The 27093-nt window shown below is 45.9% G+C and overlaps 2 protein-coding genes across 3 annotated transcripts in view; one reads left to right on the top strand and one right to left on the bottom strand.

Moving 5' to 3' along the window:
- TATDN2 (TatD DNase domain containing 2) overlaps positions 1–19896 on the top strand; it is a 29288-nt gene extending 9392 nt beyond the window's left edge. Inside the window, exons 4-8 of one of the 2 annotated variants that reach the window (XR_009223411.1) lie at positions 6210–7097; positions 11263–11390; positions 12922–13105; positions 13307–13404; positions 13518–13601. Coding sequence is in view for 1 of the 2 variants with exons in the window: in XM_058565582.1 (XP_058421565.1) it covers positions 6210–7097; positions 11263–11390; positions 12922–13105; positions 13518–13658 (1341 nt within the window). In the remaining variant the exon portion in view is untranslated. Of the gene's footprint in view, positions 1–6209; positions 7098–11262; positions 11391–12921; positions 13106–13306; positions 13405–13517; positions 13694–13857 lie in introns of those variants that run through there. The other variant, XM_058565582.1, reaches the window with a different exon arrangement.
- A 139-nt stretch (positions 19897–20035) lies between these two features.
- Positions 20036–24576, bottom strand: GHRL (ghrelin and obestatin prepropeptide). The gene is made up of 4 exons (XM_058567977.1): positions 24427–24576; positions 24081–24197; positions 20830–20938; positions 20036–20055 (listed from the first exon to the last, which is right to left on the bottom strand). The coding sequence occupies exons 1-4, from the start codon at positions 24532–24534 to the stop codon at positions 20036–20038; spliced, it is 354 nt and encodes a 117-aa protein (XP_058423960.1). The 5' UTR covers positions 24535–24576.
- Between the last annotated feature and the right edge of the window lie 2517 nt (positions 24577–27093).

Here is a 27093-nt window from a genome sequence, read left to right as displayed (position 1 = left end):
CACCTAGTATACTCATTACATTTTCTTTCTTGTAAAAAATTTATTTTCCTTGGAATTCATCATTACCTTGTTTTTTTCTTTAGTTTTCTCTGTACCTAACTCTAATTTATCCCCAAACTGCTAGTGCCATAAAATTTTCCTCAATACTGTCAAAATAAGGAATCTGTCCCATTTTTAAGTTGGAAATGTGCCTCCCTTAATTGTTTCCTTAAGATTCCCTTTTCCTGTTACTTTTTGTCTCTGTTTTCTTTATGAGTAATTAAGGTGAATGTATATAATGATAATATGTACTTTTTTCATTTTTGACATACTTAATTTCTAAGAACGCTGGTTTAGTGTTCTGAGTATTCCTTTCTTAGAACATCCTGTTTTTGTTTTTGTTTTTTTTTTTAAAGATTTTATTTATTTATTTATTTTTCCCCCAAAGCCCCAGTAGATAGTTGTATGTCATAGCTGCACATCCTTCTAGTTGCTGTATGTGGGACGCGGCCTCAGCATGGCCGGAGAAGCAGTGCGTCGGTGCACGCCCGGGATCCGAACCCGGGCCGCCAGTAGCAGAGCGCGTGCACTTAACCGCCAAGCCACGGGGCCGGCCCCCTGTTTTTGTTTTGAGCTTACAATAACTTCTCTTGTCTCTCTGAGAATATTAATTTTATAGGTTTGTTTTAAAGTTTTCTTCTGCTTTCTGCACTACTTTCTCTGAGTTTCCTTCTGATTCTTTTTTTTTTTCCCCTAAATATTTTCGTTTCTGTCGTTTGTGGTAGGGCTTTTCTCAGATGTCTTGCCTGTCTGTTCCTATTTAAAGATGAAGCATTAAAAAGCCAATTGGAAGTTCTGACTTATCAGCTGCTGGTGTTAACATAGGATGATGACTTTGGGTAATTTTGTGGGCTCCCCAATGGGATCTGTAGCTTGATCCTCAGAGGCTGCTCAGTGTCCCCTGGGAAAAATCCTCCACTCCTCTGCCTAGGAGGCGTACATCTATCTGCCTGCTAGTGTCCTTCGAGTCAGGTTGAGGGAGGTCCCTGGGTTCTCACTGTCCAACATGTGATGGTGCCTCACCCTTGACTGTGTGTCTCTTGTCCCTGATTATTCCATAGGCTCCCTGATTCACCTTTTCCAGGTGTGAACCTTGGTCTTTTGCTGGGTGGGGAAAGGGCAGACCCCTCTGCACAGGATGGGAGCAGGGATCTGGGGATCTGACTTCACAGACTTCCAACTCATTCTCCTATTTTCATCACCAACTTCACCTTCTTTTTGAAAGGTCTGGTACTTCCAATTCCTGAGTCTTTCTGGGGTCCTTTAGTGTGATTCAGCCTGTTTCTGGGTTTTTCTCACTGTAGGCTTAGGTTTTGGCCATCTGTGATCTGCTTATCCAATAACTATTCATCTGTCTGCTTTCTAGCATCTAATTTTTAATTTGCTTTGCTGTTTATTCTGTATGCTTTCTCGGTGTAGGTTTATGCCTTTTCAAGTCCATTTCCTATAATTTTCAAAGGGTTTTTGGCAGGAAGGACAAAAACCATATGTGCTATATTTAGCTGGAAATCCCAAGAACAGTAGGTTTTGTAACCTACTTTTCCCATTAAATATATAATGGTTGTGTTTCCTGTTTAATATAGATCTTCCTCCTCTTTGGCTACCTAGAATTCCATTGTATGGGTAAACTTTCCAAACTTATTTACCCAAACTCCTATTTGTCAGACTGGACATTTAGATTGTCTCTGTTAGCTGTATATTTGTAGGCAGCATAATATAGTAGGTGCAGCACATGAGAGTTGAGATCAGACAGTTTGGGTTCAAATCCTGGCTCTGCCACCTGAACTGTGTGATCATGAGAAAGTCACTTAACCTTTTTGAGCCCCAGTTTCTTCCTCTGTGTAAAAAGGCACGGTTCTTCAAATGTTATCACAAATTAATACAGGGATCAGCAAACTTTTTCTCTAAAGACCCAGATAATATTTTAGGCTTTGTGGGCTATAAGGCACTGTTGCAACTATTCAACTCTCCTGTAGTAATATGAGAGCAGCCATAGGCAATATTTAAGTGAGTGAGCCTGTGTTCCAGTAAAACTTTATTTACAACAACAGGCAGTGCATTGGATTTGGCTTGTGGGTCACAGTTTGCTGAACCTTCAGTTAATATGTGAAAACATTTTGCTCAGTGCCTAGTGTATTGTAGGCCCTCAATAAATGTAACTTTAAATTTTACCATAGGTGTGAACCTAGGGCAATCTTGAATATAGGTAACCTTCCATTTTCATAAAAAGAAAATCCAAAACCCTTTACTTGGCCAACTTGACTATATAAGCCTTTCAAGGACTTAGATGACATAATCCTTAAGTCTACTTATGCTACGTATTTCTAGTTACATGTGCATTTTTGAAATCACTTTTTTTCCCTACTCTGCCATTTTTTTCCCACTCTCATATTTCATTAAATAATTTTATTAAACCTTTTCACATGTGTCTTTGACATGGTCTTTGTTGTCACTAGAGTTACTTTTTGAGTCATGTAATGTGATTTCCTGAACTTCCATAATAAGAATGAGAGGGCCGGCCCCGTGGCTTAGTGGTTAAGTGTGCACGCTCTGCTACTGGCGGCCCGGGTTCGGATCCCGGGCGTGCACCGATGCACCGCTTCTCTAGCCATGCTGAGGCGGTGTCCCACATACAGCAACTAGAAGGATATGCAACTATGACATACAACTATCTACTGGGGCTTTGGGGAAAAAACAAAGGGAGGAGGATTGGCAATAGATGTTAACTCAGAGCCAGTCTTCCTCAGCCAAAAGAGGAGGATTAGCACGGATGTTAGCTCAGGGCTGATCTTCCTCCCCCTCCCAAAAAAAAAGAGAGAGAGAATCTGACTCAGAAGGTCTGGGATGGGACCTGGGAATTGGTGTTTTTTTTAAGAAATACCCCTGGATGGTAGAGAAGTTTGGGAAGCAGCCAGAAGCACCCTTCCATCTGAGTTGGATTTTTATTTCAACTTATGTTATTTTTATTTTAACTTTTTATTTTGGAAATTTTAAAACATTTATGAACATTACCCACATACCCATCACTCATCTTCAACAATTATTAACTCACTGCCAATCTTGTCTTGTTTTATCTCTGTATCTCTTTTCTCTCCACGAATTTTGAAGCAAATTCCAGCTACCATATCATTTCATCCATAAATATTTCAGTGTGTATCTCAAAAAAATATAGGATCTTTAGAAAAAAACCCAAACATGAATATAATTTTATTATCTCATATACACAAAATCCTTAATATCAACTAGCCAGTCAGTGATTAAATTTCCCTGTTTGTTTCATGATTGTTTTAGTTTGAAACAGGATCCAAATAAGAGCCATATGTGGCAATTTCTAAATATGTTGAGTCTCTTAGTCTCTGTAGATTCCTCCCCTTGCCCCTGAATTATAATTTATTTGTTGTAAAGAACAGGATCTTTTGTCTTGTAGAGTTTCCTGCAGCCAAGATTTTGCTGTTGTGATGTAGGACTTTTTGAATCTGTGTATGGTTCTGTCCCTGGAAATTATATCCCAAGTTGCAAATAGCTGTTCCCATCACATTCAGGCAGTTTGTTCATTTTTTTTCTAGAGGTGTATTTTTGGGATTGCCACAATGTAACAACCTCTAATTATTTTTTAGATTACTTTTTGAGTAAATATATTCCCATGGTTCAAAAATAAAAAATAAAAGGTATTTAGTGAAAAGTAACTTTCCAACCTGGCCCTGTGTTGCCCTATTCCTTTACCTAGATACCACTTTATAAGTTTCTTGAGTATTTTTTCAGTGTATCTTTATGCATAACCACTTAAAGAAAAGTGAGCTTCAAAAAAATAGAACTGTGAGGTCATATCCCCAGGAATAAATATTGAATCTGTTACATTTTTTTGCCTCTTCTCTCCCCTCCTGTTTTAAAAACATGATTTTAGGCAACCTTTATAGGCATCCAAAATTAGCTTCGTTGAGGTCTGTTTGGGGTCGTTTGTCTTCCTCAAATACAAGAGATTACATCTTATAATACAAGAGACTTTGTAAGGACTTGTATAAAATGATGCCTCCTTTTCTGAGAGAGCGTTTTTGGGGAGAAAACCTTACCTTCTATTTGGGTATTTATTTGTAATTTTAGTTAGATTAACTTTTGTTATTGAAAGAAATGGTAAAATATATTTTGAAAAGCTGGATTGCAAAGTTGATAATTACGTGTTAGTGTATGTGAGAAACATTTTAACTTTCAGGTGCACATAATCAGAAGTAGAGTAATGATTTCCAGTAAGTCTCACTGGAAAATTAAGTGGGGGAAAAAAACTAGTTGAACTCAGGCAAGACTGCAATTTTTTATTGTCTGGGTTGATGGAAATTTCTATCATAAGCATGATAATTTTTGAAGGATTGTTCTCCCTTAGAGATTAACTTTTAAAAAACATTTTATGGGAAATTTAAAACATATTCAAAGTAAACAGACAAGTGTAACGAATCCCCCAGGTACCCATTACCCAGCTTCAGGAGTTCAGATTAAATTTTAAATGTGCTGCAATTTAAGTTATGTTGCATTTTAGAAAAGATTCTTGCTTGGATATCTCTATTATTCAGGAAAGGAGCAGTATTAGGGAAAAATCTACAGTGGGGAAAGCGTCAAATGGGAAATTTATAATTCTTTGGACTTTTTGTTACCCACATTTGTTTCCTTTTGGAGTATTGATAGAGGTGTGGAAAATTAGTATAATCAATAGAAACAAAAATTTTTTGTTTCATTTTCAGGAGGTAATCATTTTATCCATACTGCTCTTTCATAGTGAATTTTTTGTTATATTGTATGAATTATGTTTGCTTATAAAAATATTGTTAAGAAAAGAGCTCTGTAAGGTCTCTCAAGTCATCTGGTGCTGGTTGATATAGATGGCTTCGTTAATGAGAAGAAACAAGGGCACTTAAGCACAGTTGGTTTTTTTTTCGTAAGTTGAAATCTCTGTGTTTACATATTTTCAAACCTGATCTGTATCAAAATTACATGGAGAATTAAATACAGATTCCCTGGCCTCATTCTGGACCTGTTGAATTACAATACCTCAGTGTGGGGTGAGCCTTAAAAAGCTGTTTTTGAAAAGTTCTCTAGTGGTTCTCATGTGGAGCTAATAAGTTCAAGAACCATTGCACCGTTCATTCTACAAACATTTATGAGCAAGCACTACATCCAGGCACTGTTCTGGGTGTTTGGGAGACATCAGTGAGGAAAATAAAAATTCCTGACCTCGTGGAACTTGGCTTCTAGCAGGGCTAAACTGATTTAACACAACGTGTAGTTGTTCCGGTTACTCTTGCTACCTAGTGGCATAAAATAACTGTTCTGTTTTGCTCTCAGTTTTGTGAGTCGAATTCAGAAAGGTCCAGACTGGGCAGGTCTTGCCGGGAGGGTGTCTCATGTGGTTCCATTCACATGTTGGGAGGGCTGCAATCTGAAAGTTCAACAAGGCTGGACATCCAAGATGTTCACTCACACGTCGGGCAGTTGATGCTGGCACCTACACATGACCTCTCTAGCATGGCGTCTTGGGTGGTCTGACTTCTTATATATGGTGGTTGGCTTCCCCAAGAGGAGCAAGCTGAGAGAACCAGAGGAAGCTATAAGGCTGTTCTGACCTAGCCTTGGAAGTTGCATAGTATCACTTTTTCTTTCTATTGGGTACAAGTAAGTCACTAGGTTGGCCCAGATCGAAGGGGAGAGGTCACAAACCCCGCCTTTCAATGGGAGGTAGTGTCAAAAAACTTGTGGACGTATCTTAAACCACCACAAATGTGTGGTTTTACATTTTGAACGTATTAGAGACATGTTGTTAGCAATGAGATGCTGGGCCCTGCTTTTCTCTAAAATCTCCAATACATAGTGTGTTTTCGGGAGCAGTTTTTCTCGAGCGGGCTCACTCAGAAAGGGAGTACAGGCAGAACATTCCCTTTAGGGATGGTGTTATGAGACCATGGTCACAAGTTGTTCCCTGAACCTGATATGACTGTTCATAGCTGTAACCTTTCTGGAAATTATAAGGAAACCAGGTGGCAAAGTGAGCTAATGGGCCAAGGCAAAGCCTTCGCCACAGCCTGAAAAGTAAGCCCGAGCTTATGTTCTGCAGATGACTGAGTATGGCAGGCTGTCTTTACATAGGAAGGCTAACCCTTTGTTGTTTCTTTTCCTTTCTGCAGCCTAAAGAAAGGGAGGTGGTGATAGAGCACACCTCTTCAGGAAGTGACTGGTCCGATGTGGATGAGATCTCCACGGTCAGATTCTCTCAGGAGGAGCCCGTCTCGCTGAAACTCCCAGCAGTTCCAGAGCCTTCTACCTTCCCCACTGACTATGTCATGTACCCAGCTCATTTATACAGTAGTCCTTGGTGTGACTACGCCAGCTTTTGGACCAGCAGTCCCAAGCCTTCTAGCTACCCCTCCGCGGGTGGCAGCAGCAGCAGCAATGACACATCGCAGGCTGGGAGGAGCAGCCGGGGCTTCCTGAGTGATTATTCTCCCAACTCTACGGTGAGCTCCCAAAACACCTCCAGAGACCTGGAGGCGACAGAGGAGGGCAGATCCCAGAATTCTCGTTCATTTCGTTTCTCCAGGAGCTCGGAAGAAGAGGTGAAGGAGAGAAGGACTTTCCAGGAGGAGACGCCACCACGTCCTTGCGGAGGACGTGCATCTAGCTCCCTGCCAAGGAGCCATCGGGAGCCAAGCCTAGAGGAGGGTTTCATCGATACCCATTGTCACTTGGACATGCTCTATTCCAAGTTGTCTTTCAAAGGGACCTTTACCAAGTTCAGAAAAATTTATAGCAGCTCCTTCCCTAAGGAATTTCAGGGCTGCATCTCTGACTTCTGTGATCCTCGGACACTGACAGATTGCCTGTGGGAGGAGCTGCTGAAAGAGGATCTGGTTTGGGGGGCCTTTGGCTGTCACCCTCATTTTGCACGTTACTACAGTGATATTCAAGAAAGAAATCTTTTGCAAGCCTTAAGGCACCCCAAAGCTGTGGCATTTGGGGAAATGGGCTTGGATTACTCTTACAAGTGCACCACGCCTGTCCCAGAGCAGCACAAGGTAATGAGGTTCTCGTTAGTTTGCTTATAGTTTTAATTCCTCTTTTAGTTGTTGAGACCAACAATAAGGGTTTCTCTACTTTTGGAACTAAAGAATTTAGAATCTCTAAAAATCTAATTGCTCTTATCCAGACTGTCTAGAGGTCATTTGTTAAATGCTTCACAAACTATATACAATCTTTCAGTTTTATTATGTAAGAGAGGGGGATACTTTGTGACTTCTTATGGCTAATGATATAAATGTCAAAACATTTGTTTTCCTTCCTTCTCGGGAAGCAACAAATTTTGTGTTTTTAATTAAGCAATTTATTTTTATTCTGATTTTAAAGTTAAGTATGCCCTTTGTAGAATGTTTGGAAATGCAAAAAGGTGTAAAGAAAATAATTTCCCATTCCACCAGAGATAACAACTATTACCATCTTAGTATCTTTCCCTCCACATATCTTTTTGAGCATGGAGATTTGGCAGTGTGAGAGTAGTTGTAGCGTTTCCATGGCAGTTTCTGATTTGGGAGGGAGCAGGACAAGAAGACCCTCCCACTCCATCACGGTCCGTGTTGCCAGGTTGAGTTTGTTGTATGCTGTCTTCCTGTTGACACCCGTTAGGTCTGGGTCTGCATGCCCAGTATGCTCCAGGCCTTGGTGAGCAGGTGCATGGATTCCAGCCTGAGCAGAATTGGGCATACCAGCTTACCCTTTTGGCACTGTCTCCGGCCCAGCTGGGTCAACCTCCATGGTGCACTGATGCTGTGCCCCATTGACACTAGCATCTGTGGTTAACTATGTGAACTGTTTAAGAGAAGGAATCTTTCAGAGCCACTGGTTTCTTAATTTTCCTTTGACCAAAGAGAGAAAGTTCATAGGTACCGGTGCTCTTCTGCTGAAGCAGGGGACTCCAGACCTATAGGTGATATAGGTTCTCATTTGAATACAGTTGTTCAAGACAGCCAATAAGCGTGCAAAGCTTGACACTTAATTTACACAAGAAACAACTTCAGATGTTCTGACCTTTCAGATGAGTTTGCTAGGACCTGTTAAGGTTACTAAATTCGGAACAGGATGATTTCGACTTGAGGATCTACATTCAGACCAGTGGGTGGGATTTTGTTTGTGTGAATGTTTTCAGTTTTCGACTTTATCTAGTGAGTTTCTGTTAGAAATAGTGTTTCTGTTCAGAATTAGGTTTGTCTTGCACATTCGAACACCCTCTTGCCTGTCCAGAGTTCCTTTTCACTATTAGGACTAGGAAGCTTGCAATTTCTAGCTTGAGGTGGTAATTTATTAGCCAGAAGGGAATGGAAAAATAGCTAAATCTGAATACATAGGAAAAAATAGATTTTTATGAAAGTGAGACAAATATTTAATATTCTGCTTTCCCAACTGGTTTATGGCACAGAGCAGGTGTGGTATGGAAAGAGGAACAGTGCAGAAATGTATATGCTGAGGCAACTGGAAGGAGGGAGGGGAGTATTTAATTGTACAGCTGATGTTATTGAATGCCTATTCTGTGCCAGGAAATATGCTAAATATTTCAGAGTAACTTTTTCCTTTCTGATTATTTCCTTTTTCCTTTCCTTTCTAATTATAATGGTATCAGATCTGCATATAGAGGTAGATAGGGCATACTGCACACCAGACTGAACTTGTTATAGCACAGGGTGATATACTCTTGCGGGTATGATTTGGCTTGGTCAGATGGAACTCAAGATGGGAAAATGGTGATTCAGAGGAAATAAATTGCTGGCAGGGGGAGGGCACGTGGCGGGGAGGAAGACAAAATATTTCTGTAGAACACTAGAGACTCCTCGCCTGGACGGAGGAAGTGGATGCCATGTTCTTGATCTAAATCTAAACTTCAGCACCGAAACGAGAAGTGGTGGTGACTAGCAACTGCGCTGGTCGGGCATCTGCGCCGAGGTGCATTTGCCTAAAAGCACAGTGGTTGGCAAGTTCTTGGTGTGTCCTGCTGAATATATTATCTTGCGAAGGGAAGAAGAAGAGCCTGTGGAAGGACCATATCTGGTCAAGTGATAGAGTGCCAGCTCTGGCTCGTTCTGACAGAGAGCTTGGGTTCTGTTACCTAATATTTTCTGAAAGGATTGGAAAATAGAGAAAACCAAAAGAATTGGGGGAAAAAATCAGTAATTATCCTGCCACCCAGAGCAAACCACTGTTAACTTTCTCCTTGCTTATCTGTGTGTTCGTAGATTGAACTAGTGAACTTCCTATTTGACTCCTAAGACTCCTGAATAGTGTGTGTGTGAGTTGCTCACATCATCCAGTATGATTATCAGAATCTCCTGGTATCTGGTTTGAAAGCCAGGGAGAATGGACTGTCCTTCCTCGCCTGGGCTGGTTGAACCAGACTGCTTCTGCCTCTATTTGTGTTTGACTGGAATTAATTCTTGAGGTGATGAGTATGCAAGAGCCTCCTGGGGCCACCCCCTGGAGACACTGATCAACTCTGGAATCCCCGGAAGTAATGGATCAGTGGGGACCCCAAGCATGTGCTGGGTGCACAACTGGTCTGCACTTCATTCACTCCTGTTCTTTTTCAGCTGGGTTCCTGGGGAGGACAGATGCTCTAGATAGCTGTAACCTAGCCACAAGTTACTGCTTCCAACGAATTCTTCCATCTTAACGTTTTCGAAATTCGGATGTGTTTTACAAAACATTATATTTTTATATTATTGTCCCTTGGAGAATTGCAAGGGACAATTGGTGTCTTGTCCTACAAGCTCCTGTCATAGAATCAAGGAAATGTGTGTTGTATATACATGCTTTTTAAAAAAGAAATTAGGAAATTAAAAAAAAGAAAGTAATAGTTTTGAATGTTTGTTCCACTTTTGAAAATATTCCTGTTTCATTAAATATACTTTGAAAAACCTGTGTAATATTCTATCATAAGGCTATAGTAGTTTAACTACCCTAAGGAATAATTTTTTAGAAGCAGGAATTAAATGTTGGAATTAGAATCTCTTACAATCTCCTGCCTCTTTAGGGGTCCAGGGAGGGCAGATGTGTTGGAGAGGGGATCCAGCCAGCTGTAGATATTGGAACTAGCCTGTTTTTAAAGCCCCTGACGAGAATTCTGATTCTGGTTTCTATGGTGATTTTCCGTTAGTTGAAAACACAGGTTCAACAAGAGTTACGTCAGAATTGGTATTGGCTCAGTACTGCTATTTTGAGAAGAGGTAGCACAAGTGTTAGACTTGAAAGTTTCATTCTCAGGTGAATATCATCTCACTCAAATTACCAAAACCATCTTATTATTTGATGTTAAAAATGCAAACATGAATTATATTCCACAGTTGAAAAAACTACTCATGGAAACATTAAGTTTAAGACGAGGTAATTTGTTTATAATGGGTTAATACTTTTGTTCTTTATTCTAAACCTGAAGTTGTTAGAGGAAGGAATAAGTTCTAGCCCTACTTGTTTCATTTAAATTATTAACAACATGCGTATTTTACTAATGAATATTTAGAAGTGGCTAGAGTTAAAAAAAAGAAAGAAAAAGAACGTAATATAGCTGTAGGTATTCACCTAGAAGGATATCTGATTTTGATTGAGTAAAGAAAGCAAGTTGCAGAAAAAAAATATATAATATTTATTCTTTCCACAAATATTTGAGCACCGTCTGAGAGCCAGGCATTGTGCAGGGGGGTGTGTGTGTGTATGCAACCCTTTGCATAGGAAAAGATGTGGAAGGTGATTACCTCTTGGGAGTGGGAATAGGGGCGGGGGACAATGAGGGGAAGGACATCTAACTTGTACTTTGTATTTCTGGGTCCTGCCCTGCCCCTGCAACCCCAAATAAGCATTGCATGGTGGTTGCTGTGTGGACTGCCAGATGTGAATCGTAGCGCGACAGCTTACCAGCTGCAAGTTACTTGACCTCACTCATGTCCTCAGTTTCTTTGACCGCATGAAGGGCTAACAGCAGTACTACCTCGGGGTGCTTGTGAGGATTACAGGTTCTAAGAGTGCTTTGAGCACTACCTGGCTCTGTATAAGCACTCAGTAAGTGTTAGCTATTATGCATTATATAGTTTAAAAATCAAGAATGAAAGACAGTGGGGGTGCCCATTAGACTGGATGTTCTGGAGGTGACAGAGTTCTGAAGTGGCCCTAATCCACAGGTGTTATCAATTTGTCTTCTCCCAGGTGTTTGAGAGACAGCTGCAGCTGGCCGTATCTCTAAAGAAGCCCTTGGTGATCCACTGCCGAGAAGCTGACGAAGATCTGCTGGACATCATGAAAAAATTTGTGCCCTCGGACTACAAGATCCATAGGTTAGAAGGCGAGAGCTTCAGCGGGCAAATGAAATGAACACTTCGCTCTGTCTCGGACATTAGCTGGAAAAACGAAAACTCAGGAGAACATTGATAATATTATGTCTTTATGTAGTATCTTTTCTAAATATTAAGTATTAGGTTGAACCGTATGAAATTTCTGATATTCGACCATTTTTTACTTATAAAACAGCAACTTCATACGGTCTGAGCTAATACCCTAAATCACCAAGAAGGGGGCTTTTGTGACTCCCATCCCAGGTGGCAGGCTGAAATGGAGTCTCAGTCCTCAGAGATGAGGACTGTTGATCTTGGGAGAGGCTGCTGTGGGGTCCAGTAACTTAGCACACAGAGAACATACCAGGGCACCTGAAAAGAAATTGTCTTCCTGTTTTGAATTTGAAAGGTCATTTCCCCCTGGTTAAAGTCTAGGATGTGTTTTATCTGAATGGTGTCTAGGGGTTCTTAAGTTCAGTTTGGTAAACTCTGATCTCCTACTGTGTGCCTGGGCATGTGCTCCTCGGCGTTGGCCTGGCTCAGGAGCACCCTAGAGGAGCTGTGGGGGACAGACGAGTCAGCTGGTGACTTCTGTAGAGAGTGTGGGGCTGAGGTGGGCGTAATGTGCTGTGGGAGCCAGAGGAGGTGCCATTAGCTTAGCTGGCTAGAAAGGGGTCAGGTGATGCCTGGGCTGCCTCTTTCAAGATGGGTGGGATGAGTTAACTGAAAAAACAAGGAATTGAGAACCCAAACCAGGTCTTAACAGGTGGCAGAACGTGGTGGCTGTCAGGCCTCTAGGCTGCAGCCTTTCAGGTGCCCAAGCAGAGAGAATGAGGCCTCTGACCTCTGACTGTGGTAGCTCCCACTAGAGATGAGGCACAGTCACCAGGCCCTTCTGGGTGGGTTGGTTGGTTTTCCACTGTTTCATTTTGGGCTGACTTTGAAGGAATCTAATGGGTGGCAGGTAGACCAAGGCTAAGATGGCTTAACAAAGCGTTGTGAATGGAAGAAGCCCTGAATTTTATTGTTGACCAAAATACATTGCACTAAGAACATGAACAAGTAGCAAATTAAGAGAAAAAAAAATTCACTTGAAGTCCCACTGCCCAGTATTTTTCATTTCCTTCCAGTTCATTTGACTACGTGGACATAATTTTTACCTATTATAGTTGTAATCTTAGAGGGGCCGCAATTTTTAATTCTGCTTCTCTTTCTGTGTTATGAGCATACCCTATCCCTGTATTGTTGCTGTGTGTTCTTCGTGGCGATCATTTCAAGTGGTTGTGTAGTATTCTGCAGTGTAAGGGATTGACTGGTGAGTGTCCTTCACCAGGCGTCATCTTGGGTCTCATGGTGTTGGAGCCAGCTCTTGTCTGTATTTACTGTGGAGTCCTTCCCTTGGATGCGGTCTTTCCATTTCTGGAGATTTATCAACAGAAAATAACTTAAAAGGGGTAGTATGTCTAGAGGGAGTTGGGGGCTGCTGCAGAGGGGATTGTGAGAGAGCCCTGATCCGGAATTCTCTTCCTCCCAGGCATTGCTTCACCGGCAGCTACCCTGTCATCGAGCCCCTGTTGAAACACTTCCCCAACATGTCTGTGGGCTTCACGGCAGTACTGACTTACTCCTCTGCCTGGGAGGCCCGGGAAGCTCTGAAACAGATCCCACTGGAGAGAATCATCGTGGAAACTGATGCTCCCTACTTCCTGCCTCGACAGGTAGGGGTGTCTTCAGGCTGAGTTGAGGCACTGAGGAGAGAGAGTGGGGAGGTGGGTGGTCACCCCTACAAGGTTGGCAGGGCCAGATCCCCAGTGACTTCCAGGTCCCACCCTTGGCTGTGTAGATGTCTCCTCATTGTTGCTCTGCAGAACCAAAAGTCTAGGGGGCTGAGAAGCTGAAGGGTAACCACTCTCTTCCAGGCAGTGCAAAGCCCTACCCTGTAGAGGATAGTCCAAGGAAGCGTGGGACCCCGCTCACCCAGAGCCCCCCATGACTAGGACTCTCCCTGCACCTGCAGGTAAAGGGGTCTCTACAGGGCAGCCCCAAAGAGGTCCTTGCTGGGGAGGGAGTTCTGTGTAATGGCTGTGCACAGAAGGCACAGTGATGTTCTGAATGCTTGATGTCTTCCAGGTTCCCAGAAGCCTCTGCCAGTATGCCCACCCAGGCCTGGCCTTGCATACGGTTCGAGAGATTGCCAGGGTCAAAGATCAGCCGCTCTCCCGTACTTTGGCCACTCTGCGTGAGAACACCAGTCGCCTCTACAACCTTTAAGCAGAGAGGGTGCAGTCAGGAGTCTCCCAGAAAAGGTCATAAAATTCACATTATATGTTTTTTAAAAATCAAGACAAAAATGTCTTTTGCTGCATTTTCTTAATGTAGAGAATGGAAACATAGAGTGAGCATTAAGCCTGATTTGTCTTGAGTGAGCTTGGTTTGCAACCTTCTTCCTCTTCTCTTCCCAACCCTCCAGGACGACCAGCAACCTGACGGAACATAGGCTGGCTTTGACCTCTGCCTGTGTCCCGGGTCAAGGATGTGTTTGGAGAGCCCATTGGAGTGGAGAAAACCAGGCAGGATGTTTTCCTTGAAACCTCATCATAAGGCTTCTGCTTCCAGCTGGGGGGTGGTGTGGGGTGGGGTGCAGTAGAGGGGGATTAGGGCTGGGTTTTGCCTCCTGGCCACAGTGCTCCAGGACAGTCAGTGAAGAAGAAAGTGGCTGATAAAAGGGTGCAACAAGTTTGCCAATCCACATCCCTCTTTTCTGCAGCCTGTGTTTTTAACAATCTGTGAATAAAGTCCCCCTCCTACTCGTCTAAGCATATGTGGGCGTGTAACTCGGTTCCTGGTTCTCAGTTCTAAAAATGAACTGCTAAGTGGGAAATCTCTGGGGGACATTCACTGGAGACTTGTCTCAGAGGTTTATTTTCCTGCAACCCATGAAGTCATCCCCCTTCCTTCCCTGGATAACTCTTCAATTTGGCTGTCACTGTTGCTGCATCAGCTTTGCATCAGCACAGGCGAAAGGACCTTGGCTGCTGGTCTCACTGGTTCCACTGCCATCAATATGGAGGGGCAGAGGAGTGATCGTTGTCCAGGGAAAGTCCTGGCAGATGGCGATCCTGACAGATTGGGGGACTCAAGGAAGAGGACTTCTTGAGGAAGAGGACCCCAAAGAAGGTGTTCCCACTTTCTGATGCCCCCAGGGCTGCAGCTCCGGTGTGTTAAACTAATAAGGGTCCACTGTGCAGCAGAAGCTACCTGCTAGTCTACTGTCAGAGAGTCCTAGCTGCCCTTTGCTCCATTTTTGCCCCCTTCTGGAACACTGGACCAAAAATATTCTTCTGTTTCATCCCATATAACAGCCCCTTGATTGCCCCCACCCAGGTTGAGAGGTAAACCAATTTAATTCTCCAAAGCTCTGCTGGGCCTGCTCAGCCATGTTCTATTGCCTATGCAGAACAAGGAGGCCTGGTGTCTATAAATTTCTCCCCTTCTTGGGGCTCTCCCTTGCCTTTGCCTCCTCTGTGTCTTTTCTCCATGTTGGAAGTGAGAGCCTCTTCTTTGTCTTTTGAGAAGCTGGGTCATCTCAAGTTCTGAGCTGTTCCCTGCTCCCTGCTGGTGCCTTGTAAAAGTATATTCATTACAGGCCCCGGAAGGTTATAATGGTCACGGGTTAATTGTGAGGACACTGCACTTTGTCCAAAAGGATCCTTTACCCCAATCTCCCACAGTGAGAAGGCCACCCTGAGTCCCTTGTCTGCTTCTTGGAAGCCAGTAGCTTAAGTTGTAAAATCCATCACTTATGCTGGATTCCTCTAGGTGTTTTTGGAAGGTGCGTTTAAACCTTGTAAACTAAAAGTGAATGGACTTAACATTTCAAATCTGATATTTCCGTCTTGCCCTGATACACAAGTCGTTAGCCAGGGAAGTAGGCCTTGATTCACTGTCGACTTTCCGTGGATCAGCTGTGTGTTGTTTGTGCCTCAGATTTGCCCATGTGGGGAATCGGGCCTTGTTCTCCTGCTTGCAAGATTTGGGGCACTGCTAAGTATTTTCAGGGTGCTTTATTGTCACCCAAATAAACTGCAGCATATCCATCTCCTTCACAACAAGCCCTACAAGTCAATACTGCCTGCGTGGGAAACCAACTAGTCCTGGGTTAGGATTAAAAGTGATGACTCAACAGATGTCTCTGAGCCTATGCAGTCTCCCTGCCAAGGTAAAGCACAGGTGCTATATACTTTTTTCTCTAGGATTTAGGATTATCATTTCTGTGCTGTTACACAGTGAAACTTTACCTGTGAGGGTGTGAAAGCTGGTGGGCATTGTTTTTGATTCAGTTTTTGAATGGCTGACTTGATTGTTTTCGCTGTGCTGCTGGAATGCCACTGTATCCCCCCAGCTTGGCCATCTCTTTCTGAAAATAAAGTGATGGATCTTCAGCCAACTCCCATGTTGTCCATGTTTGTTTAGATTTCTCATAATGATAACAATGGTTTAGTTGTTGGCCAGCTTTATAACCTGAGAATCCAAAGGTCTGGAGACATTCTCAAGTATGTATGTGCCTCTCTGCAAAATTAAACTGGAAATGAGAATGCATGGTACCTTCTTAAAAGTTCTGCTGCCTTTGTGCATTAACTTTCATTGCACTGCCTGGGAGCTCAGATGCACTGCTGCTTCTTAGCCTTTGAAAAGTACATGGATACCTTTTCTTTTTTTCCAGGGCGATGCAGTAGGAGGAAGAAAAATGGAGTATATGGGGGTGTTGTTGATGAATCAGTTGTACTGTAGGCTTTGGAATGTGAACTCCTCTGATGCGTCTGGGTAAACTTGGGAGGAAATTCTGTTTCACTACTTGGAGTCAGTCCTCTTAATTTTGTACTAAGGTATTCTTGAACACAAGTGCACAAGCCAAAAGTAAACCTGTAAAAAGGAAGGCTCTGTTCCAAGAATGCTAAACAAACTCGAAATCTCGGTTGATTCTTCATCTTTGAGACACAGTTAGTGACTGTATTTTCAGCATATTCCTTCACTTTGTCTCAGTTCCTTTCCAGTTGAAAACAGTTGACTGCGTCCACTCAGTGATGGTCTATTTGTGGCTGAAAATCTGCTGCTCTTGGCTTTTCTGGTGTTTCCATCTTTCTGTATTAAGTTTGAGACCAATATTAATCATTTACTGTCAGCATTTTCATTTTTGCTTCATTTTTATAAAGTAAGGGCAAATGGCCACTGAAATACACGATGATTGAACAAACTCTGTCAAAAAAAAAATGGCAGAGAACTGTCAGTCAGTGGCCAGCCAGCCCTGTGATCACCGTAAACACTCATTTCTCAGTGATCTTTGAAAGTGTATTCAGATTAGGAAAGGTAGCCAAGTGTGGGCCTTTGTTCTGTTGGCACACCGCCATAAGAGAATTTCTGAGCATGCACCTATAAGTGTGTAGTAAGTTAAATACATGTGCTACTATACTAATGTACTAGACATGTTAAAGCAGAAAATAAAAGTGTTTTTGAAGGAGAATTGTTTTCTCCAGCAAATATCTCACTCGCCCCAGGGGTAAATACACACTGCTTCAGAGAACCTTAAGTTAGTGGTATCATTGAATGATGCATGGAGGAGGAGGTTTAAGAAAGCTGACATAGGACTGTACGTGAAATGCTACATTTTCTCAAGTGTGTCCTGTTTCCTTTGATAAATTTTATTTCTGCCAATTGTTGACTTGAAATTGTTCTCATCCCACTCCAAGTTGACCCAGTGTATTATGAAGGAAAATGAAGAACAGAAACAAAAGAAATCCCTTGGATCCTAGGCAGTAGGGCCAGGGAAGTAACGTTGATTGACAGTAGAATATGAAAGAGCAGAGACCCCGAGTACTACAGCTCTGAATATGAGTAGTCAGTGTATTTGCTATGTGACCTTGGAAGTTTACTTAATTTCTCTGAACTTGAGCTTTCTCTCTCTTATGTGGGCTTGTTGTGAAAATTAACTGAAATTACATTAATTACATGTAAGTCTTTAGAACTCAATGCCTGGTGCACAACAGGAATGCAGTAGATGATAGCTGTTAGAATAATTGAATGCCTACTATATGCCAGGTATCCACGTGGGAGATACTAGGTTCAGTCTTGACAGTAACCCAGGTGGGTGTTTTACATGTGAGGAGCCTGAGAAATTCAGTGTCTTGGTCTGGATCACACAGCTGGTATTCAAATTTGGGTCTGAGCCTAAAGCCCATAGCTTTCCACCACACCTTGCTGCCTGGCCCAGATGAGAGTGCCTGGTGTTGAATGAATGACCTAGGCAAGTAGGAGAGAATGCTTGTGAGTCCTCTGAGAGAGGAGTAAGCCCTGGTCTTTGCTAGAGGAAGCATCAGGTGACCAGCCTTGCCCCCCAGGGCGTTGCATGCGTCCTCTCCCGAGCCCAGTTGGTGGCTGCTGCTTCACCGAGTTAGGAGCTGGTTTCCTGGACCACTTTGACCACCTGCGGGCATTGGATCCTCCTCTCTAGCTATTGAGAAGAGGGCTGTGGGCATGGTTAGCGATGATCAGGGTTGCACCCCACTAAGCAATAGAACTGGGATGTGGCTCAGCTCCAGGACAGAATGTCGGTCTCGGCGTCAGTGCTAGGGAGCTGGGTAGTAGGCGGCTGGCTATCCGGAGGTTGACGGGGGTCATTTCCCTCCTCTTCTGCTTCCTTTCTCTCTCTTCCCTCTCTTTCCCCACTTAGTTCATCTCTTCTCCAATACCTTAAATTCTTTTAACGGTGATAACACCTTCCAATCTATTATTACTGAGGCTTAGAGGCAGATGCTTTTGGAAGCAAAGACTCAGTGAACTAAGTCACTGTGTAGTCATATAGTCAGGTGTGTATATAGTCATCTGAGAGATAGAAGAGTATGTGTGTGGTCTGCCCAAGGGATGGACATGGAATTGACAAGAGAGCTGAGGCTAGAGACGTGGGGGAAGGTACGTCAAAGAGGAAACAGCCCCCCATCTGGCCAGGTCTGAATTTTCCTAAGAGTTATATGAGAGTCGACACCTGCTCTATGCCAGGTGGGGTAATGTGGCTCTGCAGTGTGCTGTGCTGCCTGAATAGGATCCTCTAATAGTTGCCTCTAACCGGCCCCGTGGCTTAGCGGTTAAGTGCGTGTGCTCCGCTGCTGGCAGCCCGGGTTCGGATCCCGGGCGCGCACCGACGCACCGCCTCTCTGGCCACGCTGAGGCCGCGTCCCACATACAGCAACTAGAAGGATGTGCAACTATGACATACAACTATCTACTGGGGCTTTGGGGGGAAAATAAATAAATAAATAAAATTAATAGTTGCCTCTAAGCCACTTTATATAAGCCATGTAATAGCCAGATGATCTTGTTAAAATGCAGATCCTGATATAGTAGGGTAGGGCCAGAGATTCTGCATTCCCAAGAGGCTCGCAGATGATGGTGACGTTCCATAGACCACATGCAGTTCCTTGATTAGGGATGGCAGTTGGGTTTCGGTGCGCCTGCCAAGTCTGATCAATGGTTAGTGCCCATAGGGCTGTGCCTTAAGTGCCAGGTGGCCAGAATTTTACTGGAGAAGATACTTGGCTCCTAGAGCCTTCTGTGATAGAGGTTTTTCCAGAGTGTGGATATTACCCCAACTCTGTCTGCAGAGGGGTGCCCTACAGGTGTCTGCATGGGCAGGTTGGCAGGGCTTATCTTTGGAGTCTCCCTGTTCTTTGCCTTTTCCTTTCCTTTGTGATTGACCTGTCTATTATCACCAGCTCTCAGTAATCAGTTCACATGTTTATGCTAAAGTGTAAATGACTGATAAGTGACATTCCTTCCAGAAAGACTGGTGTCTTCAGTGGACTTAAGTTGTAGAACCTAAGGATCAAGGCTCATTTCAGCTGTGAGCTGGAGTTGGATATGTTTTGGACACCTACCTGTATCAGTGAAGTGGCCAAGGCAATGGCCAGCCTTGTCCATATGAGACAGCATTTGCTTTGCCAGGCCTTATCAGTAGTGGACAAGGAGGAAGGAGAAGCAGTTATTTCAGCCCTGTCTAGCAGTGGCTAGTAGCCGTCGTTAGCACCCCACTTATGTATCACATAACTTCAAACTCATGCTTTGGCATTCCCAGCTTCCTATTCTGATCTTGAATGTCAATTCAATGGATGTTGGCTCTGATAATGTCACCTGAAGTTTCTTTGTCCAGACAGTCCTTGCTGATTGTTAGTAAGCTCTCAATGCAACTTTGATGCACTCAGGAGTCTGACGTTTAAGGAAACTGTCTTTCTGTCTTCCTCTCTTCCCTCTCTCCCCCTCCTCCTCCTGTCATACATTCCCCCAATAGTCTGTCTGCTTGTATGTGGATCTAATTTGGTTTTCTGAGCATGAACACCTGCCTTGCTGCGTATCCTTTTTTCTTACTATTGACCACAGACGATAGACCAAGAATTGTTTGTTTTCAGAGAAATGTAATATTTTCGTCTTTGGTGAAATAAATTCCCATTTTGAACATCCAGCATACAGTCTGAACATTTATTCACCTCCTAAGCTAGTGCCACTCAGAGCTGGGAGTTGTTGCAGGAGCAATCTGAAAGCCAGGTGAGCGCGTCTAAGGTTGGGCGGAAAAGAAAGAGGTGGGCCAGTCTTGTGGATGATCACTTGTCGGCCGGGTCCTCTGAAAAAAGCAAGAGGTCAAATCAAAATTCTGAGTCCGCCATCCTGCCAGCGCCATCAAAGATGGCTTTTCTTGCAAAGTGGTGACATTGGAGGTGGTGTGTTGTAATGGGGGAAAGCATTGGCCTTGGAGTATGGACTGTGTGCCTTAGGCGAGTGCCCTGAAAGCTCTGACTCTTGGTTTCCACATCTGCAGCATGGAGAGTGCTGTCCTCCTGCCTGCCCTGGTTGGTGGGTGGAGGGGACGCAGTGTTGGTGAGGGAAGTGCTTTGCAGAGTGCAGTGTGTTTCTGGAGGCGGGTGTTTGCCTCCTGGATCAGGAAAAAGTTGAGTGGTTTCTTTTTATGTGGTAAGAGGGGCTTCAAAACAGAACCAAAACCCTTTGCTTAGCTGGTTGCGGAGCTGGTTCTGAGCGCGGTTACAGCACCAGTTCCTTTTATTTGTGAAGTAAGATTCTACAGTAAAGGTGCTCTAACATAACTCATTTTATGCTCTCACAGTGGGTGCTAGCTCCATTTTATGGTTCAGGAAGCTGGGATCCCTGGGGCCTCAAAGCTAGTTAATGTGCTAGTCCTCAAACAATGGTGCACTCTTTGAAGACACCAGCCCAGCCCACTCGCCTGGAGATACTGAGAAAGAGGAGTTAGAAGCTCTGTTTGAAAGGCAGGGGTGGGGGAAGAAAACTTCTCTTGTGTCACCCATTGGGTGACATTGGGGACTCACACTGGGGACTCCAAGGGAACTCTTGAATTGACCTGACCCAGGCAAGGACTTACCGTTGGCCTCTTCCCAAAGGATGTCCTGAAGAAACTTCCCCAGGGACTGGCTGTGCTGGTGATACTGAGCCCCTGACAGCTTGATTCCAACATCAAAGGGGGCGTTGAACTAGGAGGGGGGGCAGGGAGAACCCAGGAGGTGTCAGAGGTCATACCCTCCCACCCCTGCCCCAAACACACCCCCATCTCAAAGGAAGGCTCTCAGGGTCTCACCACAGGGGCAGGGAGGGAGAAGGGCCTGTGGGCCTGCAGGCACCACTGAGGGACAAGTTAGCCAGCTTGCTCTGCCTTTCTAGACCATTCTTCCCACCCCCACCATCTTTAGGAGACTTATCTTGCACTCTTTCCTTACCTCTAAGGAGGTTGCTGATAAAAAGAAAATGTGAGGTCCCCTAGATCAAGTTTCGGCTCCCTTGCAATTTGGGAAGACATAAGGTTGAAGTGCCAGTGGTAGAATTTCAGGCCCTGGCAGGGAGATTTGGGGGGTAGCGGGTCTACCCGGTGTACCTAGCGCTAGCCTGGGTGATGGTCTCTGACCCTCTGTTGCCACCACCTCTTTCTCCTTTCCTGAGCGTTCTTCCTCATGTACACAGGCCTTTCCTTGTTCCGTGGAAAATCCGACAGGAAGCTGGCCTTTTCCTGGAAAGATGCTCTGAGCCAAGTCCTTTCTTCTTTCTCTGCCTCCATCTCTTCCCTTCTGCAGGGAGAGTGCCCCCATTTTCCCTACTTTCTCGTCATTCTCTGAGATGATTGACTGGTGCTAAAGCTTTGGGTAAATGGGAAAGAGCTCTGTTTGCAGCCACATCATTGTTTTCACCCCTTGAGAGCAGAGACCATGTCTCTGTTCATCCAGTAGCTGCCTTGGTACCTGGCCATATGGGTCACTAAGATGAATGAAGGAATCTTGGTGCTGAAGGGAGCCTAAGTCATTGGTCCTTCTGCCCCCTGCTCTCCAGACAGGAGGTGTTATCCTCATTTTCATATGAAGCAGCAGAGGCCCAGAGAGGTTAAATGACTTGTCTGAGGCCACAGAGGAAGTTGGTGGCCAAGGGCTAGAGTGCGGGACCTCTAAGTCCCCCAGCCCTGGAACTCCTTCTAGTCCCGGTGCTGCAGTAACGCCCAGTGCGCAGCCCTCACCCTGGTCAGGCCCGGGCTAAGCGCCCTCCTCCCGCATTTTGTCAAGTCCTCGGTACCTCCCTCCCAGGCAGGTACCACTATGATTTCTATTTTACAAATGAGCAAACATGCTCAGAGAAGTATTAAAACAACAAATAGCTGTTTGTTCCCTTTTTAAAATTTACCTTCCCCCCTTGTCTCTGCTGTGAAGGTGGAGTGAGTGGGGAATGACATGGTTGATTTTTTTAGGGAACTTGGGCCCTTCTCTTCCCTCCCTTCGGTAACTATTCGTTTTTCTTCCACCCCTGTGGCTAATGTGGGGTGGTCAGATCGCCCGAACAGACTTCTTAGGAACCACATGAGCACCGATCTGGGGACCTGGTGGCAGGGGCAGTTGAGAGGTGGCATGGCGGCTGTTGGGTGGGAGATCTGCTTCACGTCACCTGAAAAGGCCCCCTTGGCCTCAGTGCCTCATTTCTTCAGTGGAGGATGAGTGGGGTGGGGCGGGGGAATGGATAGGACTTGGTCTCAAAAGTCTTGCAGATCTGAAACTCAATTTTAGGAGGAAAACGTTTGGGGGGTGGGAGGGGCCTGCGATGAGAGGGCTGGTACCCCAGGACGGGAGAGGTTTGAGGAGCACGTCCAGGGAGCTCCGAAGCCAGTGTTGCAGGCCTGCCGCCCCAGCACTTCCCAGACTTTTCAGACTTCTGGTTCTGGTTGAGGCGGGGTGGGCCATTTCGTCCAAGGCCAGCCTTAATGGAAACTGGAAACTTCCACTTGTCCCAGCCCTGCCTTGAGTCGTCAGCCACAGAAGTCTCTTCCCCTTCTGGCCTAATTTAGAGCTCTTCTGGCTGGGGTGAGTACCAGCCGGCTGGAGCAATCTAACTGGGAAATTTCCCTGGTTTTAGTTTAAGGATTTGCAGGCCATTGAGTGGGAATGTGGTGGGTTGGGAGTCTCACACATGGTGTGGAGGAAGTGCCTGAGAACACCTCTAGGTTCTGGTGAGGGTCAGAGGGAGTGTGGATTGGGGGGTTCATCCTTGACGGGAGAAGAGGCTGGTGGATAGGGAGAGGGAGGCCAAGGCAGGACCTACTGCAACTTCTTTGCTCCCAGGCCAGAAGAGACGAGCAAGAGGCTCTTCTAGGCCATTGTGCACTCTGTTTGCCAGACCAGTGAAGAGGAAGAGAGGGCTTGGGGACTGGAGTCAGCCCTGACCTGGAGTCGCAACTCTGCCACACCCTGGCTCTGGCACCTCAGGCAAGTGAGTTCACCTGTGTGAACTTCTGTTTCTCGTCTATAAAATGAGGGCAATAATATCAGCCTTACTTACCTCACAGGTTGTTGTAGAGAATCAACGATATGCAGTAAGGGTAATCACGGAGCACAGGCACAGCAGTATAATAATTGCCATTATGAAGTCCTTACCCTAGAGGAATTCTGGTTTGGCTGCATGGACGTGTATGTCACCACCTACACGCTTGTTGGAACCATTCCCTGAACCACAGCCAGCCTTTCAGGAAGCCTACATAGATACCCTATAAAATCCCTTTACTCCCTCCCCTCCGTTTATCTGTCTCCATTTAATAAGTCCTCCACTTCTCTCTCAACGTTTTCCCTGCCCCATGCAAGGTTTGTCAGAGCCAAAACAAGCCTGATTGGTCCCGTCCTCATTTACAGATGGGGTTCAGGGAGTGCTGGCCACCAGAGCCAGGCTTGTGGGAGCTCGCCTCTCCAGGGTGCTATCTTGGAGTGCTCCAGCCCCAGGTGAGGTCTGAAAGGCCCCCGAGCCAACCGGAAAGTTCTTTGCAGGGATCACCTTCAGTCTATGACCAGCTGTTTCTTCCTGAGTGTCTTTATCTCTTGGTACCATATTTGCTGGCTCCCCTTTGAGATCACCTGGTGTCTGCTAGTGTCCCCTCTCCTCTGCTCAGGGCTCCTGTACATTCCCATCAGTTGTAGCAAAGCAACTTCTCTCAGACATTTGCCTCTTGTAGAGCGCAGTGTGGAGTCAACTGTTTTCGTGCTATTTGATATTTCTTGAGTAGCTTGAAGTAGGTCCTTGTTCATAGCCATTCCCCTGCCCTCCCCTCATCCCCTCCACTGCCACAAAAGCATAAAACTCAGAGGGACCTACCTTGATCTCCAGCTCGTCCTCTGCTCCTTCCGCCTGACTTTCGTCTTCAGAGGGGAGCCAGCCTTCTAGAGCTCGGGGCTTCAGTTTGGCTGGCGGCTTCTTGGACTCCTTTCTGTGCTGGAAAGAGGAGGTGTTCTCTTTAGGGCCCGTAGCCCCCATATCCTTCCAGAATCGGAGTGAGGCATGGGCCTATGGTCAGGCTTAGAGTCCTCCTTTGTGCTCTAGGAGAAGGCTGAGGTCCAGAGAGGTTGAGCCACTTCCCGGGTCACCCAGCCGGCTGCCATGTGGCAGGGCTGAAACGAGATACCCCAGTCAGAATGTGAGGCTGTGTGGAGAGATGTCTCACCTGCACTTTCTGGTGTTCGGGGCTCAGGAAGCTGGAGCCCGCCATGGTCAAGTCCACCCAGAGCACGCTGAGGAGTAGCAGGCTGCGGATGGTCCCCAGGGAGGGCATGGCCTTAGCTGGGTGGGGACAGATGGGCCTGGAGGAGAGAGGGTCTGCAGGCAGTGTGCCCTCCCCTCCCCTCACTGTGCCTCAGGACTCACTCGGGTAGGAGCCCAGCAGACAGGCTGAGGGGACTTCAACCTGGGATCGTGACTCCTGAAGAAGCTCTTCCTTCCCCTGCGAGAGGGGCTCCCTCTGCCCGCTCCCCAAGGTAGCAGCGAATTGAAGGAAGTGTGTGCTCTTTTCCAAGGCTGTTGGTTCAGGGAAGAATGCTTGGCAGTGGGACTCCCCATGTCGTTTGTCCCAGGCCCCAAGGAGCTTGTGCCAAGTTTCTCAACAGGGATGATGAAGCTGAACCAGCAAGGGACACAGGGGGACGGGGGCAGCTCCTGAACCCAGCTGGGTCTCTGCAGCCAGGTTGCCCTGGGCTGTGCAGCCTCCCCTTTTAGATGGGCCTGGGAACGGCCAGCAGGCACAGTAAGTTAAACCTGGAGACAAACCCACACATGAAGAGTTGAGAGAGAGTGCCTACCTGGGATTCCTGGTGGAGGTGGTGCCTGGTGGCTGTCTGGCCCTTATATAGGAAGCCCCGTGTTTGTTTTAAAGCAGCATCCCCAGCTCAGGGGAGCCTAGCTTCCAGGGGCTGATCTACATTCCTGGGGAGCTAAAAACGCTCACTCCTCTGGGTAGAAATCAACAATAGAAGTTAAATGTCCTGGGAGATTGCTGGGTTGGCTCGGGGTGGCGCATCTGCTCCAGCTGTCCTTACGTGGGCCTGGCCCAGTTTAGGTGTGAGGGAGAGGAGTGGTTCTGGGGTCCGGCTGGCTTTGCTGCTCTTTCTGAAACTCCCTTCCTCCGTGATAGAAGGAGACTGTCGATACTAGATCTCCAAGAGCTTTTCTGACACTTGCTGTTCTCTGATCAGTGCTGCTCTGCTTCCAAAAACCTCTGGAGCGCAGGGAGAACCCAGCTCATGCAATTCCTGTGCCTCCCCAGTGAGGGAAGTCCTGTTTTACAGATGAGGAAGCTGCTGGGAGGGGTGGCAGCACAAGCTCCCAAGTGTCCTCTCCAAGGAGCAGGCATAGGGTCATTTCACATTTCTTCTGGGTGGTGCATCATGACTGCTTGCCTTGGTGTTTCTTAACATGTCGGTTTGCTCCCCTTCTTCCAGCCGGGTTCTGAGGGAATAGTTTGGACCTGGGCAGAAGAGCTGTGACCTAGTACTGGCACAGGTAACTACTCATAAATTGATTGGCCTTAGGCAGGTCACTAATAATCCCCCTTGCTTCAGGGCTGCCTCTCATAGTGGCTTTGAGGATTAAATGAGGTGACGGGTGTAAAAATCCTTTATAACCTCTAAGGTGTCATGCAGATGACAGCTATTTTTGTACCAGGCCCATAGGGCTTGCAAGCATAGGCCACAGTCACATGGTCTTGGATGAAGAGTTAATTAACGTTATAGCGGATTCCTCACCTATCTGGAGTGCTTCATCTAATTGGATGCCCAGGCAGGGACTCCTGAGGGCCCAATGAGTTATCTACACAGAAGTTCTAGCATTTCAGAGGAGGAACTCATTTCAGGCTAGGGCTCGGGGCTGGGACATTAGGAAGGGCTCCATGAAAGAGGCAGATGGTGGAAATGAGCAGGACTCGAAGGGAGGGCACCACTGCAAGCAGAGTGGCGTGAGCGAAGGTGAACAGAGGCTTGGGTGTAGAGTCTTTGGGGCAACAATGAGAAGGCTGGGTAGCTTGGAGGAGAGTGGCAGTGGTGGTGGTGGGGTGGTCATAAGGAAAGGCCTAGAAGGAGATTTGGGGTCAGGTTATGCATAGCTTTAAAGCTGCTAGCACGAGGAGTTTGGGCTTTATCTGTAGGAGGGAGGCCATTGAAGATTCTCGAATAGAGGAGTGACAGAACACAGAATAATGAAAGAGTTGGAAAGACCTTAAAGACCTGGGAGGCTGAAGCTTCTATTTCACTGGAAGAAAAACTGAACGCCAGAAGGGCCACACTTGCCCCAAAGCCACACAACCTTCACTGGCAATGCTGGGACTCCCCCCTAGGTTCCTGACCCCTAGTTCAGGGCTTTCTCTGATAGAGCATCCTGCTTCCACAGTGAGCATGGTATTCCGGGAAAATCAGCCTGCTCTGAGCAGGGTGGGAATGGGGCAGGGCAGCCAGTTGGGAGGATGTTGAGGTAGTAGACAGCTGACCTTCAAATGACCACCTGACCGAAAGATGGACTTCGGGGGGCACTGGATCCTCGTAGAGACTCTAGGGACAGTGGAGGCACAGAGGGGTTGGACTGAGCCCTCAGTAGAATGTGGGGGACTCCCTCCTGCTGGAAACTATCACCAGCCTATTGTGGGGCTGGAATCCCTCCTTCAGTCCCAGCAGAATGCGAGCATGTCCCCAGGAGGCCTTCACCCTTGTCGGCCACCTGATCTTAGACCTCTTGGCCCCAGGTCCCAGAAGGACTGAAGGTGGAGAAGGGTGGGGAGAAATCTCAAGTCCTCAGAGAAGACTTGCAGCTTTTTCAGAGCCCACCCTCCCCCCAAAAAACCCCAACT

The sequence above is a fragment of the Diceros bicornis genome, chromosome 2 (assembly GCF_020826845.1).
Source record: "Diceros bicornis minor isolate mBicDic1 chromosome 2, mDicBic1.mat.cur, whole genome shotgun sequence".
NCBI lineage: Eukaryota > Metazoa > Chordata > Mammalia > Perissodactyla > Rhinocerotidae > Diceros > Diceros bicornis.
This window is presented reverse-complemented; position numbering and strand designations above follow the sequence as displayed.